The 19754-nt window shown below is 41.4% G+C and overlaps 1 protein-coding gene across 1 annotated transcript in view; it reads right to left on the bottom strand.

Moving 5' to 3' along the window:
* Positions 1-1254: 1254 nt before the first annotated feature.
* fhdc1 (FH2 domain containing 1) overlaps positions 1255-19754 on the bottom strand; it is a 35735-nt gene continuing 17235 nt past the window's right edge. Inside the window, exons 3-12 of the mRNA XM_071505096.1 lie at positions 19008-19069; positions 15325-15427; positions 15071-15156; positions 13475-13575; positions 12453-12523; positions 11173-11280; positions 10367-10437; positions 9275-9392; positions 8922-9086; positions 1255-7683 (exon numbers count right to left, since the gene is read on the bottom strand). Of these exons, the coding sequence (XP_071361197.1) occupies positions 5506-7683; positions 8922-9086; positions 9275-9392; positions 10367-10437; positions 11173-11280; positions 12453-12523; positions 13475-13575; positions 15071-15156; positions 15325-15427; positions 19008-19069 (3063 nt within the window). The 3' untranslated portion in view covers positions 1255-5505. The remainder of the gene's footprint in view (positions 7684-8921; positions 9087-9274; positions 9393-10366; positions 10438-11172; positions 11281-12452; positions 12524-13474; positions 13576-15070; positions 15157-15324; positions 15428-19007; positions 19070-19754) is intronic.

Raw genomic sequence — 19754 nt, 5'->3', positions numbered from 1 at the left:
GGGAACGTTCCGCGAACGTTCTAAGAACGACCGGGAGGGAACGTTCCGCTAACGACCGGGGGGAACGTTCCGCGAACGTTCTAAGAACTGCCGGGAGGGAACGTTCCGCAAACGTTCCATGAACGACCGGGAGGGAACGTTCCGCTAACGACCGGGAGGGAACGTTCCATGAACGGTCCGCGAACGACCGGGAGGGAACGTTCCGCGAACGTTCCATGAACGACCGGGGGGGAACGTTCCGCGAACGTTCTAAGAACGACCGGGAGGGAACGTTCCGCTAACGACCGGGGGGGAACGTTCCGCGAACGTTCTAAGAACTGCCGGGAGGGAACGTTCCGCAAACGTTCCATGAACGACCGGGAGGGAACGTTCCGCTAACGACCGGGAGGGAACGTTCCATGAACGGTCCGCGAACGACCGGGAGGGAACGTTCCGCGAACGTTCCATGAACGACCGGGGGGGAACGTTCCGCGAACGTTCTAAGAACGACCGGGAGGGAACGGTCCGCGAACGACCGGGGGGGGGGGGACGTTCCGCGAACGGTCCGAGAACGACCGGGGGGGGGGGACGTTCCGCGAACTAGCAGCAAGTAGTAGCAAAGTTGTTAAGTAACCAGGGGAAGTGAACATGAATTGATGGAGAGCATTATTGAATAAATACATCATTTAATTCCATCAGTTGTGAGTGATTATACTTGATACTCTGAAACTCCAGACGAAGAACAGACACTTGCCTGAAATGACAAAAATCACCATTCATGGTTCTGCTATATGTGGTTCCGCTGTCAGTCATGCGGCTACTTTTGTTCCCAGTGTGTCCTGTACAGCAGTGGAACCTCACTGCAGCACATTTGGTACATTTCTTCGAAGCTTGTTGCAGGGAGGGCGGAGGATGCGATGAACATCATACACTGATACTCTGCTGCACTCTGGTGGTGTAAAGGCAGATGTGGGACACTTAGTAAAAGAAATCAGTTTTTACTGTTCAGCTGTGCAGCCCAAGTGTTGACATTTCAGCAGTCATTGAGATTGATTTTAGCCTATCACATCTCTAACAAACAGCATTTTAATTACTTCTTTTAAAAAAATGTTTTATTCTTTAACATGAGCTGCTTGCACAACTAGGAATTTTCCATCAGTGTCCTCATCGTGGCCCTCGAGACTTCACCACAAAACACTGCTTTAAAAATAGTCAACATTCATGATTCACAGCAGCATCAATTATTGAGAAGCAAGGAACACAGAGAACACACAGTTTTCAGTTTACACAGCAACATGTGATTTTATTTATTTCTTTGATGTCGTCATCAGAAATACAAACAGAGTTAACATCGTGATTTGCAGCCCTGTGGTCACAGATGATCATTTGCTCGACGTAGTGATCAGTCTTTCAGGTTTTTTTTTCATCATGAGACTTCAGATTGTAAAAGACCAAGCGGAGTGACGCAGCACCTATTTCTCCACAGGTGTGAAAACTACAGCAGACACATCGACAGTCTCATCCCATCAGGGTAAAAAACAACACCTGAACTACTCCTTCATTCTTCTCCTGTTTACTAAGACGTCCTTGGGGAAATTAATGCCAGAATAAGACACAGTTCATTTGGTGAGAGATACATTGAGGGAACACACATAGAACTAGACAGAAAGATTATATAAAAACATTTACTCTACATATAAAGTCACATGTGGTGAGCAGGTTTGTGACATGAAACAATACCATTTCAACTTGACAAAAGTTTGTGGACGGCACTAACCTTTCTGTTTACAAGGCCAGAGTCAGTATTGGCTGTTTGTACTGTTACTGTGGTAACCATCCCCTAACAAGGACGTTGTGGTGAGAAGGGCGAGTAAGTATTCAAATTCCAAAGCAGCTCTACTGCTGCAAGCCAGCATGATTTAATGTAAAGGGCAGCCATTGTCATGCTCGGGGCTGTTAAAAAGACAGCAGGAGACGACACAGACGAGGAGGCTGAGGTGGGAGACAGAGGGCAGAGGATTGGGACGTATTGTGTCCAATTCAGGAGAAAAGCAGCTCGAGTTTCATAATAGTTAAGTGTCTTTTTTTTTTTTTTTTTTTTTTTTAAACAGCCCAATTCATGATGCAAATGAAAGAAAAGTTGTCAGGAGAAATGTTTCTACAGTCAAGCTGAGTGACAAATCTTCTGTTATTTATGCCAAACACACATTTTCCCGAGGCTTTTGAATTTGTAAATACAATGTTCATGAGTTGATTATTTTTCAACTGTCTTTGTGATGATTTTAACAAAGTTTACAGGAGAATATATGTTAAAATATCTCAAATGGGTCTTAGAGTCTGAACTTGACGTCCACCGACGAGCAATTCCACTGCAGCGTCACACTACTGAGCACTCCCAGGCAAATATTCATGAATATTTTCAAAAGTAAAGTCATTACTTTACCTGACATGATAAGTTGATTAATCAATTGCCAGAAAAATAATCAGCAACGACAAATTTGATATAATATTTAGTCATTGGTAGGAAAAAATACCAAAGAATTCCTTGTTTCCTTGTGATTTTTTATTGGTTTTCTAATCAGCTGACTACATGGTCTTTGGGTTTGGATAGTATGATATCAAACAAGCATTTTGAACAGGTCTACATGGGTTTCAGGATGGGAATTCAATTTTTTTCAAAGCAATTAAAGAGGACATTTGTAAGTTTTCTTTGCTGCTGAACATGGTTTCTCTCTGGGAGCAGATGGTTGTGATTGTCACTTGACAAGAGCTTCAGCCATCATTGTGTTTACACAAGGTTATAATATACCCTGTGAGCCGCACACTATGGGCTGGGGCTAGCTGATTAGCATGCTAGCTTGAGTAGAAGAAAAGATATGATACAGACAAGAGTCAACACTGACTTTCTACTGCTGGTGACCGCTCTTGGTGAGTAAAGGAATGAAGTTTGATGCTGAAGTAAAGATGTGTTTCTTCTAATCTGGTAAGTAAACAGCTCTTAATGTTAACGTTGGATACTGTCAGTTCAATCTGATCAAACCACACCCAAACTGTCCCCATGAAGCAAATTAGCTTTTCAGTTGTTCGGTTTTTGTTTTTCTTCACTTTCATTGTTGCTGAGCCGCAGCCCTAAATGACTCCACTTTCTGCTCTGTGAAAAGGGCTCCAAATTTAGGCGACATGCAGGCCACACACACAGTGGCACGTCACACTGGACCTTTTGTGTCATCACTCCATCAACTTCATTTGCATTACAGGGAACAGGAAGACACCCACAGCATGACTACACACTGCAGGCCAGGACTCTCAAACATCTGATGGAAGATATCATTGCTCTGACCGCTTTAAAATCTCTGTGCTCTCACATACTTCACTCTGCTAGTCTTCATTTTTAATGCTATGTAAACATTGATAGTCAGAAAAATACTATGTCTTTACATTATTTACAAAGTGAATCACTAACCAGCGGAGTCACTGTTTCTGTTCAGTGTGATGGAATGTAGGAAAAGTTTCTACTCTCCTTCTACAATCGAGGAGTTTCTACTGGTGATGGATCGGCTACATTAAGCTTTAAGGCAATGCACTGTTGTGAAAGTTGTTGCCATCAAGGCAATGGCACAATGCAGGTTGAAAGGCAAGTGGTGTGAGATGGTCAACAGGGCTGAATTTAGCCCCAGTTTGTGCCTTTTCTGTATTAGTATCACATGCTCAAGCTCAGAGGGTTGTTTCACAACACTTCCTGCTGAAACCTCACAGACTTGTCCAGCCATATGGATGAAAAAAAAAACACTCACATATATTTCCTATTCCAGGACTACTGGAAATGACACGTCCTCGCTCTTATTGTACAACAAAAGAAAAATACACAGATTATTTTGCATAAAAATATAAAATAATGTAACATTAATATTGACAAATACAACTCATCATAAAACTTGTGTTTCAATGACAAAGGTTAGAAATTTTGTTTCACTTTGAACAAATTGAGCACAGACATGCGGTCTTTGTAGGATTGAATGGGTTCAATCTGTTTTTTAAACTGTAAATATACTACATTAACTGGGTTATCTGATTATTGTGCAGCAGAATATTTTTTCAAAGATGTTTCAAGATGTTAGCTGGAAGTGACATCCTGTATGTCTGTGCTCGGCTTGTGCACATTAAACAAAATGTATAACCACTATCAGTTATTGTTATCCATTTACAGTAGATGTAAATTTGTATGTATTATTTTACATTTCCATACAAAATAACATGTGGCATACAAAATGAGCAAGGACAAATGTAATTTCTGGTTGTGTTTTTTTTTTTTTTTTTTGCAGCAGAACAAATTATATTTTCTTATTCTGAAAGTGTTGTTCATTGAACTTATGAATTTTTTCAAAGATCAGCGGGTGCTTATTTTTCAGAAAACTGAATGACTAACTTTGTGACTTGAATGTAATGGTAACACTTAAGAATCACAAACTAATGCTAAGCTAAATCATGACCAGTTAGAGCTATTGTTGCAGGCCTGGAGAAAATCTGATCAGACTACATTCACAGTAGAAAAATTAGATCACATGACTGATGATGTTTCCAGTGTTGTTTCAGATGCATTCAATGCTTTTCTTTCAAAGCATTAGCGTTGATCATGTGTTAGCCTACAGTGTATAGGAAGCATGTCCTACATGCACGTCTACTCCATGATATTATGGAGGAGTTCTATTACATTTACAAACTACTACACATACATACACAAGGTACGAGGAGTACAACAGTAGGTACGCACTGTGAGCATATAATCTGTGACTTTATATATATTGTAGTAATAGTAATATACCAGGGATTTGTAAAAAGTGACACTGCAGTTATTTTAAACCAAATGATCAGATTTCATCTACATCTTTATCATGCAGAACTGAAGAATATATTCTACTTTGTCTGCTGGTGCAAGGCCACTGCAATTTTTCTGAGGTATCAAGCAAATGAACCAAAAAAGCAAACAGAGCGGTTCTCTACAGGAGGAGGCAACTGAAAATCACCATAAAGAGCAGCAAGATAAGGTACAACAAATCTTGTAACCCTGAATCAAACAGACACTGAAACTCAGTTTCAAATTGTCAGAGCTAATTAGCAGCATTGTATAGACAGTAGTGTTCAACGTCAACATCACCACAGACACTAGACAGATACGCTACACAGACAGCTAAGCAGGCAAAGAGGCTCCTGTGTAAAAACACCAATTTGCCATTTGTCAGTTTAGTTAATCCCCCTCCCCCCATCAAGAAATAAAAGGAATTTGTGAACAATAGCTTTTTTGTATGAATGAAACGGAACGTGGAGAAGTTCATTGCATCTTGCTCTTTGCAATTCATAAACCTGATCCAGAGTCAGCTAAAGCAGGAACTGGAGGTGAGATTCAGATTCCTGTCTTTTGCATCATATGAGAGGAGACGTCAGCGCTGGAGACGGGGAAGAGGGTGAATATCAATTTACACTGAGCTGTGGAGAAAGTCTCTACTTGTCTTTCTCCAGTTAGTTTTTTTATTTCCAGCTGGGTTTAGCATTTCTGCTGGGCGTCATTGACTTTTCAGAAAAGCTACTAGTCTTACGAATATCATCACGTGCTGGAGGCGGGGTCTCGCTGCGGTAGGCACTTCGACTGGTGGCCTTCACGCTTTGCACTCGTCGTAGGTTTGTACCTTGTGGCCGCTCCTCGCTTGAATGAACTGTGGGTGATAACCTGTTCTGCTTTGCAGAGGGCTGTCGACCCAGGAGCGAGGGGCTGCGAGATGGGGTGGAGGGGACGGACGGGGGACCCAGCTCCTTCTTGGTCCTGGAGGACGAAGCTACGGTGTTACGGGCAAAGCCGGGGACGTCGGAGGGGTTTCTTGCGCTGAGAGTATGTGAGCTGCTGTTCTCGGAGGAAGCTCCACCCTGGGCCTGGGCCTGGGCCTGAGCTTGGGCCTGGGCCTGGGCCAAGGCTCTCATGGTGGAGCGGCACATTTTCTCCTCTGGAGCAGCCTTGGGGATGTTCCTCAGGGGTTTGGCGCTTGGCTTGTGGATGGAGGCCTTCCTCGGGGTTGAATCACGTGCCCATCTTGAAAAGCCGCCCGTGCTTCCCCTCTGAGCTTTTGACTCATCGGGAGGCAAGCTGGAGTGTCGAGGAGGTCTCGTGGTCCTCTCGCTCCTTCCTCTTGCCGGGGTGCTCTGATCTCGGAGAGGCCGGCGTGGCTCCCCAGTTTCGTGCGCCAAAGTTCTCTCTGCGTGCTTGCTGCTACCTGTCCTCGTTAACTTGCTAATAGGCACAACTTTACGCATGCCCTGGTTCTCGCTGCTGGTCAGCATTCGCACGCCGCGACCGCCGCTGCTCTTTGCCGCTTTGTTAACTTTACCCTTTGCGTGCGCTGGTTTCCTGCTGCTTCTCTGCACATCTTTCTCTGTGCCTTGTTTTCCCTCAGCGGTGTCGCAGCTCTCCGTGTCCCACTCTTCCGTGGTCGCGGACGGAGTCATGGATGCTGCGTCCACAGATTTTGGCGCTGACAGCTCATTGGTTGAAACAGACTGGTCGTTGGGAGACATGGACTCCAGATTAGATGACAGAGAGCTTGGATCCTGTTGGCTCTCCTGATCCTTGCTGCAGTCCTCCGCTCTGAAGTGAAGTCCCTCTTTTGTTAGAGATGAGCTTTCGGCCTCAGAGTAATCCAAGGTGACAGAGCAGTCAGTCTCTGTGCAGTCTAGGATGTAGAACACTGGCTTCTTATTGGACACAGAGGTATCTAGTGGAAGAGGTGTATCACAGGTTGTTGATGAAACTGTGCTGTTGTCCTCCTCTTCCTTCTCTCTTTCAGGAGAGGACCCAGCCTGTGTGGGAGGATCTATTTTATCTTCCCATGCTGCCTTGGGATCTATTCCTCTTCCTAAAAGTTTATCACCTGGAAAGTTGTTTAGATTCTTGGGAGGTGACTGTCGCTCCTTTTCCAAATCTGTCACCACCACATCCCCCTGGTTGACAAAATGCATGTGATTACTGTTATTGTTTGGACTAGGGAGGTCAAAAGCTTGAGGACCGCGAACTAAAGTATGCTTCTCCACACTAACATTCATGTGACCGGTAAATGTTGGGTTGGGAAGATGGGCGGGCTTCTGAAAGACACAGAAGGAGCGAGGCAGAGCGCTGCTCTCTGATACAGATGAGTAGTTGTTGTTGTTGTTGTTGTATGGGTCCTCGTTATCATTTAACCCAGAGGAGGAAAACCTGGCCAGTGGGCTGATAGGTTCACTTTCTGCACATGGAGAAGTCACCTGTCTGTCGCAGCCTAACTCACGGTTGTCATCCTGGGCTAAGATCCACGGGGTCGTCTTCCGCTGCACGGGGCGGCCCGACCGAGGTAGGCTGTTAAACTTGGAATAGTCAGTGGGATTCCCAGTGCCTCCAAAGAGCTCAAGGTATCCCTGGAGTTCGCGGTCCGCTATGGAGGTCATGGTGTGACGGTGACGGCGGGCGCTGGCAGAACGTCCCAGTGGGCTGTGTGGACTCTGAGACCTCTGCTGGAAGAAGTCCAGGAGCCCTTCCTTGGTGAGCATTTCCACGTCGTTCTCACTGCTGCTGCGACCAAATCCTCCACTCTGATCTGCACCCGACCACGCAAAGCGCTTCTCCTCCAGCTCTCGCAGACGACGCTGTCTGGCTGCTTCCTTCAACTCGCGATCCATGTTGTCCTGAGAGAAACACAAAGGTGGAGAAATGTTGAGTTAGGCTTACAAGAACACAATTAGATTACGGTGACATCAGATCAGATGAGAAACATTTCAAACACTTTTTTTTCACCTCTAAATTCACTCATCTTAATGAATGTTTCAATATTGTTTCAGTGTGGGTTATTTCTATCAGTTACACAGGATGTTCACCACAGAAACACCTCATGCACAATTTGCAGACAATTTTTGTTGACGCAGTCCCCTTCAACAGCACAGCAGTTAAAACAACATGGAGGAAATCCCAGAATAATAATGATACATTTTGAAGCGAATGGTTTTAAAAAAATAAATAACAAAAATTATCATCATCATTAACATCACAAGTATGAACTCATTCGCTGTGGAAAAGTAGTGAATATTGTTATCCTTTGTCTACATAATCAAAAATCTGTCTGTGATTCACCCTTCACTGGAATGAATTCCTCTAATCTTCATTAATCCAACAGAGCCTGAAGTTCAAGTAAAATGAAGTAAACCATGTAAGTTTGACCTCACTGTCAAACGGTTTTCCCCTTGGGGACAATAAAGTTAAATTTGAAGTTAAAAGTTGAAACTTGTTGGGTATTCACTTCACTGTTCTTTGTTTTCTTTTCCAGATAAAGATGCCTAATGTGGGTGTTTCTCTAAAACCCTTCTAACTGTCTTCTTGAGTCTGACATCTTTTTAGTGATGTTGATGTACAGCAGCAAGCTCTCTGATTGGTTATTAGGAGATGATATGACTGGTTAGCTCTCCAACCAATCAGAGAGCTTGTTTCATCCAATTGGGAGTGTTTCATCAGGTTACACCAGCACTGAAGGCCCAGCGTGTCATTGAAAAGCTGAATGGAAAGGCTAAAAGGAGAAGCTGAATGACTAAGCAAATCGATTAGCTAACAGGAAAAGGAAAAGCGGCAGAAAAAAGGAAACGGTTTTTCAAATTAAATTTTTTCGAATTCTGTTATTTATTCATTAATTACTAAATGTATTTTTTAATTGTGTATTTAATGAGTGTTTGATGCTGTTTTTGTAAATCCATTTTTAAATCTGAGGTATTCATTGATGGATTAATAGTTCATTTATAAATTCTTTTTATAATTTCTATTTCAATGCCTGTCAAAATATGAAATTAAGGAAATGCTTTATGACTTTTCCTGTGTGATTACAAATTTACATTCTTACCACAAAGCTATTTGTAACAGCCCTTTAAATCAAACTGACCTTAACAGCTTTCTTGAACTTGATGCAGAAGTCTTGAAAGATGCGGAAGCACTCGTCCAGCTTGAACGTGTCCTTGTCTTCACAAAAGAAATCGATGAGAGTGTTTCCCTCCTTACGCAGATCCAGCCTGCGTCTCTTCAGGTCCTGGAGAGTCCGTGCTGAACTCTGAGACAGGCCATCAAACACACACACACACACACACACACACACATTTTTTATTAAAAAAATGTTACACACTTTTATGGATGTCATTATCTATTGCGCTTGAGTCAGCAGTGGCAGAAATGTACAGTGGCCTGGATCCAACTCTCTCTCTTGGTATGTAATGCATTACATAACTACTGCTGCTTCACCTGCAGAAAGGGCTCCAGCTGCTGCAGTAGCTCCTGGTCTCCTTGAACCTTTTCCTCCAGAGATTTAATCCGAACATATAAAGAGGAAAACTCCATCTCAATGTTCTCCACTGAGATTCTGCATGAGGAAAAGCAAAGATGCAGATCAGGAAAATGTGCTTAGAGACAATTCAGGTTATTGCATACAGAATAATCACATTGCTGGCTGCAAACTCTCCTGATGATACTGGTAGGCGTAATGATATTTGACAACATTTTGCTGAATACACTGTCAGACTGTCATCTGTTAGAGGCGAAGACAGGACTGCTGGGAGAAATGGATTCACATATCCTGAGGGAGGAGGGGAGGGGAGGCGAGGGAGGGGGGCTCTGTGGTGCAGGAGCTGTACTGACTCCTCAAAGAGATGACCTTGTGAAGCTGACAGAGCCTGACAGCCTCCACAGTCACACCGCGTTCTGAACACGACTCTCCAAGTGCTGCACTTAAGTTAGATGTCAGCTTGAGTAATGAGGCTGGAGGTGGTGTTCAATTCAGCAATAAATAAAACCGTTAAAACCTCATTTACAAAACCCAGAAAAAACTTCACACTTTAAATATATACACGGCAAGTTTGTCAGAGTTTAAAAACATTAAAAAGAGGGATCTATGAAAAACTAAATTTTGTCTAAACTTGTGGTGAATCATTATAGCTCTGTTAAAGCGTAAAGCTGGAAGTTTGATTGTCATGAATATATGGCCAGTAGGACAGCCAGCCAATCACAGCTTTCGAACAATACCACCTGTTTTTCCCTTGTTTTCAGTGGTAAAGCTCTGGAAACTAGTGATCTACAGATTGCATTCATATTCGATTATTTATGCGTACATGATGATTCAGATGACATCAGAGCCGATTCGCGTATCAACAACCTTTGGTGGAAAAAAGTCCACAATTTTCTGCTCAGACTTACAGTGAGATTCCTTCCAGCCTACTTGATAGCACCACTCTCAACTTCACAGTCAGGACACGAGTGCATTGACACATTACCCCATGTGATGTTAAAGAGGGTGAATCTGACGTTTCCAGGGTAAAGTCGGTACATCGTGCTGCTCACCTGGCCGCACTCTGAACGTCCTGAAGTCTCTCTGGAAACTTGAGGAGCTTCTCATCTTTTTTCTTCGCCTCCTGTGTGGAGAGACACAATACATAATTACCATCCACAGTTTTGGTACCGTTCAAGGTTAAGTGGCAAAACTGCTATGTGAAGGAGAACTCTTTTTTTTTTTTTCTTGGTTATGTAAGTGTCTGGCCAGACACTCTTGGCTCTTTTCTGTTTCCTGTCACCATCTGCTGTCCACCTGCCCTCTCTAATCCTAGTGTTTGGTCACTGTTGACTCGAGCACCACTGCTGTGAAAGATTTATATGAAACTAATTCTGTGTGGCTGATAAATAATCCTTTGAGCCATGCTATATTGTTTCATTTTATTTGTCACATTCAAATGTGTTGTTTAACTGTGGAAACCAGACCAGAGACTTTCTAACAGGAAATGTGTAATGTCCTCAAAAACAGTTGCCATTACTCAGCAAATTATTTCAGCTAGTGTAGTGTTTTTTGTCAAGCTGATGAACATAAACCTTATCACAGGTGAAAAACACAAGCAAACATTCATAGTAATGACTTAAAAAACACATTAGAGTAATGCAGTGGAGGTTCATACATTACAGCCAAATAATTAAACCATCCAGCACCTGTGTGAAGCTTCATTTCACTTTATGGTGGCGCCATATTAGAGGTGTTGATTTAACTCCATGGTAATAACTGTAGCCCCACTTTGCTGTGTCATACTGGATTACATCAGACAGTACAGGCCTTAATGGTATTGTGTCCATCATATTGTCTAAGTGCAGCTTTTACTAACCATGGCAACAAAGTGCAGCAGGTTCATCCCCGGCTTGTTGGCTTTGGTGTCAGCCAGTGAGAGGAGGGAGGACAGCTTAAATCCCACAGCGTTTCCTGCATAGCCGCCCTGAAGATCACAGAGGAGCAAAGGAAAGATTGAACAAAAACACAACAAAAAAAATTCAAGGATGAGTCTGGTTATATTCTATATTCGTCTCATTGTCAACCAATCCCATGAGAAGACCAAAACAAACAATAAAGTGATCCTAATAAAGTGTATTATCTATGTATTAAAAGCCTGTGCCATTGGCCTCCACTGTTGATGGTTAATATTTTCAATATTTTGAATGACATCACATTGGGCTTTTCACAGTTTTCTGCCATTTTAGAGACTAAATCATTAATTATCTAATTAAAAAGCTGCAGCCTTACAAATATTTGATTTTAATTGTTAAAATTACATTTTTATATAGGACATATATGCAAATGTAAATCAATACATTGTCTGTAACCTGTATGTTCTGGTCACATTCTGCTAACAGGACAAATACTGATGCACTTAAGAGAACTGTTCTACATTCTGTGAAACATCTTTACTTCCTTTGTGAGACAACTGATACCACTCACTTATGTCTGTAAGCTAATTATGGACCTAAAGGCAGCAGACAGTTAGCTTAGCTTAGCACAAAGACAGAAAACAGGAGCAAACAGCCAGCCTAGCACTGTCCAAAGTTTAAAACAATTGCGCCTCCAGCATCTCTATGAGTTTAACAAATGAAACATAATGTTTTAATTTGCTTCAGATGTGCTGTTAGGTGGATATTTGTTTCCTTGCGAGCTGGTCTTTATGCTTCATATTTGCCTGACAGACACAAGAGTGGTATCAGGCTTCTCGTATTTCCCAAAATACGAAATAATTTACCTCGTTGCACTGGGTGACATGTTCCCTCCACATACTTATCTGTGACTGAAAACAGTCACCAACAAATGCACTATATACTTCAGTTTGAGTGATGTTCGCTAAAGACAAAATACAGCTCTGTTTTTGGAAATTACTGAGCCATTTTTAAAATCAAAGATAATGTTCAATGGGAGGAAATGGGCCTGGGACAGAGCCACAGACAGGTTAGAGAGGCTGGAAAGTATCAAGAGACGAACACCGACACTTGTTGGTGTTTGTCTTTTTACTGGATTTGTCAACAATAAGAAAAATGTAGAATGACACCCAGCTTATCCTTTAAATGGGACAGGTAGGAGTGCAGTGTTAATGTCTGAAATGAACATGACTTGCAGACTTACAGCATTCATGATGTTCCCGGCCTGCAGCACCAGATGCAAAATGGCATGAAGCTCCTCACAGCTCATCAACTCTATAAGAAGAGATCAATAGAAACACAATTAGAGAATGAACAGCAGATAACAACAGCCCATCACATGCTATTTTACTGTCATTTACTGCCACACACACACACGACAACCATCACTGATAACGACAGCGTTTTCCAGATTCATCTGTAGTTAAATGAATTTCCTTTTACATTTTGACCATCTGTCCCTGTAGTGCTAACAGTAGGGCCAAATGTTAAATACTGCAGATAGTTTTAATTAAATGGTGTCATAAAAGTTCTCCTTATTTCCCCATGCAGTGTTTAACTGCGAGCCCTGCAATGCAGTGAAAAGGTCGTGGTACTGTAGAAGAGAGGGTTTAAGAAAAATCCAATAAAGCACAGAGTGGCAGGACAGTGTGACTCAGCTAAAATGACACTGAGGCCAAGTGATGGTCGAAAAAAAAAAAGTACTGTTTACTACTTTTTAAAGTTTCTCGGTCAGTTCATAAACACCCAGAATAAGTTTAGGGATGTGGATACAGGTATGGGATCTCTGTGTGTGCACAAAGCAGCGCATTAGTATTTTCAGCCATGCTAGCATCACTTTTTTACATTCATGTTCCCCATTATGATAACTGAAGTGATCCCTTGATTCGCATTTATCACTGGGTCAAATTTTCAATTTATCCAATATTTATTTAGTTTATGTACCTAACCAAAACCTGTTACATTCCCATCAGCCTCAGCTGTACTTTTTTTTACTTGTAGTAAATCTTATAACTTTATTTACATAATTTCGTTTAAAATCCACATTACAAAGCAGCACTAAGATGACGCAACCTTCTCTCTCCACTCTGTCCCCACATCACATTTTCTCAGGTGACACATTCCTGCTTTTGGTTTATCACCGCTGACAGCTCAAATATCTGGGCCACCGATCCGGAGTCCATGTGACTGTGTGTGTGTGTATGACTGAAGCTCGTGTGCTGTTACCTTTAGTGGCGACGCGGACGACATCGATCTCGTGGCTCATCACAGCACAAGAAGGGAAGAACTCTTCACGGAGGACCATGGCCTCGATCCGAATCTCGAACCTGCCAGAGACAGAGCAGACAGCGGGTCAAATCTGACCATCTTGTATAATAACACTGATGAATGTTCCACAGAGAGTTCTAACCATTTTTTTTAAGTGGTCACTTACTGGAAATTAACTTGGCACATATTCATCTTAGGTTGAGTAGCAGTGAGAGCTGATGGCTTTTAGCAACTCAGAATACTCAATAGTCATTTAGAAGTAAAGTTATCTCTATACTTAATACTCTGAGAATGTTCTTCATTTCTTCATGCCATCATTTAAAGTAAAATTTACTATTAATAATTATTTAATAATTAATAATCATTTCCATACAGAAAAGTAATATATGACATATATGTCCCTATATCAAGAGTGATGTTGCCGTATATGTCACCTATAAGGAGATATATTATTATCACATATATACAGCCTCTGGATATATGAAGACATAGTTTATAAATACCTACAGTTAAATTTGTATATGTACATATATTAAAATATCCATGACTCATTTTTATACAGTATAACACGCATAGCATATATACGTTAACAATATATATTTAATGTATATATGCAAATTATTGAAACAACATACATATAAAAATTCTATATACTTATATATGTTTTTCTTTTAGTTTTGAATGTCTATTCTGGGAAAGTGGTCTCAGACTTATGTCCCTATGTATGTAATATCTACATCTATTGACTACTGGTTTTCAGATGGATATACATTTATATATATCTACATAAAAGTATACATACATAAACATATATATTTGTATGGGCTAGATACAGTATATGTCAATATATGAAATTGGTCAGATTTCAAATAGGTTTTATATAATTTTTACATATATGTCTTTATTATATATGCATATATATTTCATATATGGAATTCAGTACATTCAATACTATGGTTCCCACAGGCCTTAATGACATCTTTACTTTTAATCCTGTCTTCTAACAATGTTTGGATCCTGACATATGATGCAGTGTTTCTGTACCTACAGCAGATTGTGCTTGAGCTCTCAGGCTATTTGAGAAGGAAGTAGTCTTTTACACACGTGTTGAATCAGGTGATTTCCTTGATTGTCTTCTATATAATTGCTTTAAGTTCCTATAGCTGTTTATTAGTCCAGCCAATCATTGCATTACTTCTCTATCATGCCCTCAGCATCGGCTACTGCATCCCTCCCCATTACACCAATACTAGTTTATGATAATTACAGTATAGTTAGATTAGTCCTTTCTAGAAAATATGAAAACAGGCTTGTAGCAGCAGCACTTTAATCTTTGCAGGTCGGGTCATTTTAGTACTTATATCAATATCTTCTAACTCTGGGACATTGTATTTTAATTATATGTACAAATACAACACTTTTACATAAACATGTGAATGACGAGAGCGGTACACAGTCACAAAATGCTCTCCTAACAAAAACTATGACTCTCTAACCAGTGCAAACCCTTCACATTTCCCTTTGATAGGAACTACACCACTGAAATCAACCTACCGTGGCACCTGGATCAAGAGGTACATAAAGGAATCGACCAGTGTCAGCTTGTCTGGGTCTCCTTTAAACATTTGGAGCTTCTTGATCTGTGGAGAAAATAAAGAGAAAGGGGAAGCCCAGCAGGCTCTAGTGTCTACAGTCCACATAAACTGTCTTTTGTCATCAGTTTTCCTCTTTATTCAAAAGCTTTATGCGATTCATAACTTGTTAAAAGCCTCACAGACATGCACAAAGACAAATACCCAAACACAGACCTCCTCTGCATCAGGAAGGAGCTTCAGCAGGTCTTTGAGCAGCTCTGCTCCATAAATCTTTCCTTCTCCTTGCCGTATGTCTTCAACAATGGAGCGGTTGGACCTGGAAGTCAGACAGCTCATTTCAATTACGTTCAATGATGAATAGCGCAGGTGCTCTCTTTTAATGTTGTGTTTACAGAGGCACTAAACCCAGCTCCTCCTCTCAGAGCCAACGTCCCCATCAGGCAATGATAATGTTGTGCACAATATAAACCAAATGAGAGCATTGTCTCCAGTTTGTACAGATCTTTGTCAATGTGTCAACTCACTGAAAAGATTTAAAACTGTGCTTTGATACAAATCGCAGAACTGAGCTCCTCTGTGTGAGCATCAACTGTCCCCTCAGCTGTCCCTGTGAGTGTTGCAGCGCTCATCATTACGCATGAAATTTGCTGAGGTCGTTACCCAGGTCTATAGCACTGCGACACAATACTTCCCAGATAGAAAGATACATCTGGCCTACACTTGGGCCATATGCTTGTGTTCCTTCTGGCCCAGTATTGTCAGATGCTACTTCAACATCTGGACCAATTCTGGCACACATACAGAAAATCTTCCAGCTGTCAGCCAACACCAGAGGATAACAGCGGGAATTCACCCAGAAGTATGTGGGCCAGACTTGGGCCATGGAACCAGGACATATACTGGGCCAGAAGTTTCATTTTCCTCCCTGGGTTATATACATCACTGCTATGAAAACAACCATTAGGAAACTGCCATGGACAATGTCCAGTAAGCATTCACCTCACATAATGACGCAACCCAGTATAGAAGCTCTGTAATACATATCACCTTTATGAATGAGGCTACTGCAGGTCTTAGTGCAGGCTGGGGTGACCATGTTTCTGAAAAGTATACAATTGCAAACTGGCATAGCAGAGAGTCCTCCAGCTACAGTCACTTCTGTTCAGCAGTGTGACTGCACAACGTTTCTTTGGTGTAGAACAGAGAAAACTGACAACAGTTTACTCCTCTTTTATCAAAAGTATTTTCAACTTTTTCATTTATTTGCTGGTTTACTTCCCTTTGTCAAATCAGATCAGACTGCAAATTGTTGTTAACCCTTAAGTCTAAAATTTACAAAAACACAAAAAAAAATTGGTAAAACACAATCACTAGCAGAGTTTAATACTGAACAAGTCCTCAAAGAAGCAAATAAGATTATCAGCAGCCCCACACGTCCTCTATGACTACTCTAAACTAATGCCATCAGGAATGTGTTTTAGATTGCCTGCTTGTAAAACAATAGAAGGAAGTTTGGTTTTATTCCAACTTTTAGTTCAATTTTTGTTTAATATAAAGTTAAGCTCTTGGAAATAATGTTGTGAAAACTTACTAAGAATATTTGTAAACCAATATAAGGGAGGAGAGGGGATAATATATAGAGATATTGTAGATGAACACACAAATGTTTAAAAGCTGCGAACAAAAATAAAGACTGACTCTGCTGAGCTCACTGCTCATACTCAGTCCTCACAGACAACAGTATGGCTGACAGTCAAATATCATTAAAATACAGTGGGGAGCCATGCAAATACACCATCATGCAAACAGACACCTAACACACTCTTTTTCAGCCTAGTTACTGTATGTAACACAAAGCAGAGTCTGGTGGAGCTCACCTCCAGAGCTCCTGAACCCATTAATTATAAACAATGGAGCGCTAAGAAAGCCTATTAGAATAAGTGACACAGATTTTGACCCTAATCTCCCTCGGTGATAAAGGTTTTTAACAGATTTTTTTGCTCGGCCAGGCAGTAAAGCACAAAGTGAAACTGAGAATGTTTTGATGATACCATCAGTGTTGGGCCTCATATCTCTGGGACAGCAGTATGAACAGCGAAAACACATGATTCATTTCATTTCTTTCGCTCATCTTAAACTACTTTGGGATCAATCAGTGTTTTCCCCAGTGTTCATTAGCCACTCTGTACCAGTCCTCCTTATACATGGCCTCACGGTCTCAGCGTCTCTAAACCAGTTACACAACGACACTGAGTTTTATTTACATTTCTCTAAATAAAATATCATACTGTATATTCCGACAGGTAAAACGTGACTGAATGAATGGGGACACGCAAATAAAGATGCTTCCATACCATCTTATCAAACCATCCATGACTGGTTTGATAAGTATGAAAATGATGTTAAACATACACTATGGCCTTCCCAGTCACCACATCTCCATCCAGCTGAACAGCTATGGGGGATTTTGGACTGAAAACTGCACCGGCAGCACATAAGACTATTCAAAATACCAGAATCCATAGTTTTCTATGCAAAGCCACACATCAGCAGCATCTTAAATGGGAACTGGGACAGCGGCATCTCAGGTCTGGAAGCCACTGCTCTATTTCTCATCACTGACACTGTCTTAAGCACAAGTATTTATTGAGGCTTGATGCATCAAAGAGGTAGGTAATGGACAATTGCAGATGTAAACTAGTGAAATACCATGGAAGGCTGTATATAAACCCAGTTTCTCATATGGCTCAATATTTGAAAATAAGGCTTTTCCATATCTTTCACATACATGTGTGCAACTTCTATTGGATACCTAAACCTAAACATACCTAACTCATGCCGTGGATCTTCCTCATGAAATGATGCGTATTATCTGTAAGTTTCAAACACTATCAATAAGAGCCTCCTCTAACCTTGACCACTGCTGAGGGGAGTAGAGCGGCGGTGCACTCAGTGGGCTGGAGATAAGAAATGGACTACAGTGATCTGTGACTGACCTTGTGTTAGACGCTTACTGAAGGAAAGAATACAGACTAACTGAAAAGCTACAGACTTCAAGACAGAAACTCCTTCGTGTGTCCAGTCTCCATAAAGCAGCAGTTTATTCATATTCACTCCCTGGATCGGCAGGACCTGGATCGAAGGTCACACAAAGTCATGCAATGTTGTCGCCGCCTTTATCGACACCAAATGAGATGGGGATGACAAGACTTGTTAAGGTGTCAGGACACATCATTAAAGTGCTTGTTTGATGGTCAAACAGCGTTGTAACCTGCCACCCCCACGCTCTCTCAGACGTCAGAACAGGAAGGACTGTGTGTGATAATCTTCATAACTTTCCCAAACTGACAATCTGACATTCACACCCACTTCACGCTGTGACTGACCAGCTGTGCTGTGTGTGTGAAGCCAGGGTTTGAACTTTTCTCCCTAGCTCACCTTTTTCTTTTTTATACAACTATTCACCTTCTTCATGTCACTATACCCGGGAGTGTGGCTGTTCAGGACAAGTATAGAGAAGACCTTTTATCTGCTGATGTGGTCGGACAACATGTCATACAACCCGGTTCTTTCTGAGCCCAATTTATGTTTGTTTTCATCTGCGTAGGAACCTGCGTCCTGAAAGTCGAATCAACCAATCAGCTCGCTTGATGCACAGATGTGTAAAACATGTTGTTGAGACTTGGAAGGTGTGCACTTCCTCCAAAATCCATAAAAGCCTTCTTTGTGTAGTTCTGCAGAGTAGTTTATGCCTATATTTGAAGGATGCCTATATATGTAAGTATATTTGAAGAAGCATAATTCTACCACAAGACACTGTGCGTGGTTCTCCTTTAGTTTGACCCCCCCCGAGCTCTGTGGAGGCAGCTCTTCCCTGATGCTTGTGGAGGACTTACTTCTTGAACTGCTTCAGGAAAATGCCCACGTTCATCCCCCTCTTGGAGTCAAGAATGCTGATCTGAAAACAAATGAAACGACACCATAAGTCATTTTACTGCAGCTCTCGTTAGCTTGAAGCCTTGAAACAGGAACAACACACTCCTCCCTACTCCCTGCCACTCCTCATCGTTGTTGCTTGTGTTACCTGCAACACCACCCCCCCTCCCCCTCCCCACCCTCAGAATCACCCTATGGGATGTTGAAATTCCACCAGGCCACATGTGTAGGTCACGCCTCATTCATTAACAATGGCTCGTACTGTCCTCCTTTAATAGGTACAGAACGTACATTTTGAAAAAGGCTCCCTCACAAGACCTAATTATAGCTTAGAAACAGTGGTCGCACAAGTCTGCAGTGGTTTCAATTAAAAAACGGTGAGTACAGCTGAGGTGGATGAAACCATATAATGAGGTTTACATCCACACACTGCATAATAATATAGTGCTGAAATTATATGTTAATACATTAATTATTTTAGCACAAGAACTTTGATAATTTATTTATAATTCATGTTAGTTATGAAGCAAAAAAAACATTCTCAACATTCTCAGCATCTCAGATGTGAGGATTTTTTAATTTATTTTACCCATCAATATCTTATTAAGTTTGGCAAGCCTGATTGATATTGTAATGTTATGTGTTTGTGTTCATTATTTTGTTTGCTTGGAGTGATCTTTGTCGTCAGGTTATTCATTTCATGTTTT

The sequence above is a fragment of the Trachinotus anak genome, unplaced genomic scaffold, assembly GCF_046630095.1.
Source record: "Trachinotus anak isolate AG129_WGS33_773 ecotype Australia unplaced genomic scaffold, CSIRO_AGI_Tana_v1 ptg000019l, whole genome shotgun sequence".
Classification (NCBI taxonomy): domain Eukaryota; kingdom Metazoa; phylum Chordata; class Actinopteri; order Carangiformes; family Carangidae; genus Trachinotus; species Trachinotus anak.
The sequence above is the reverse complement of the archived record's forward strand: the minus strand, read 5'-3'. Positions and strand labels throughout refer to the sequence as shown.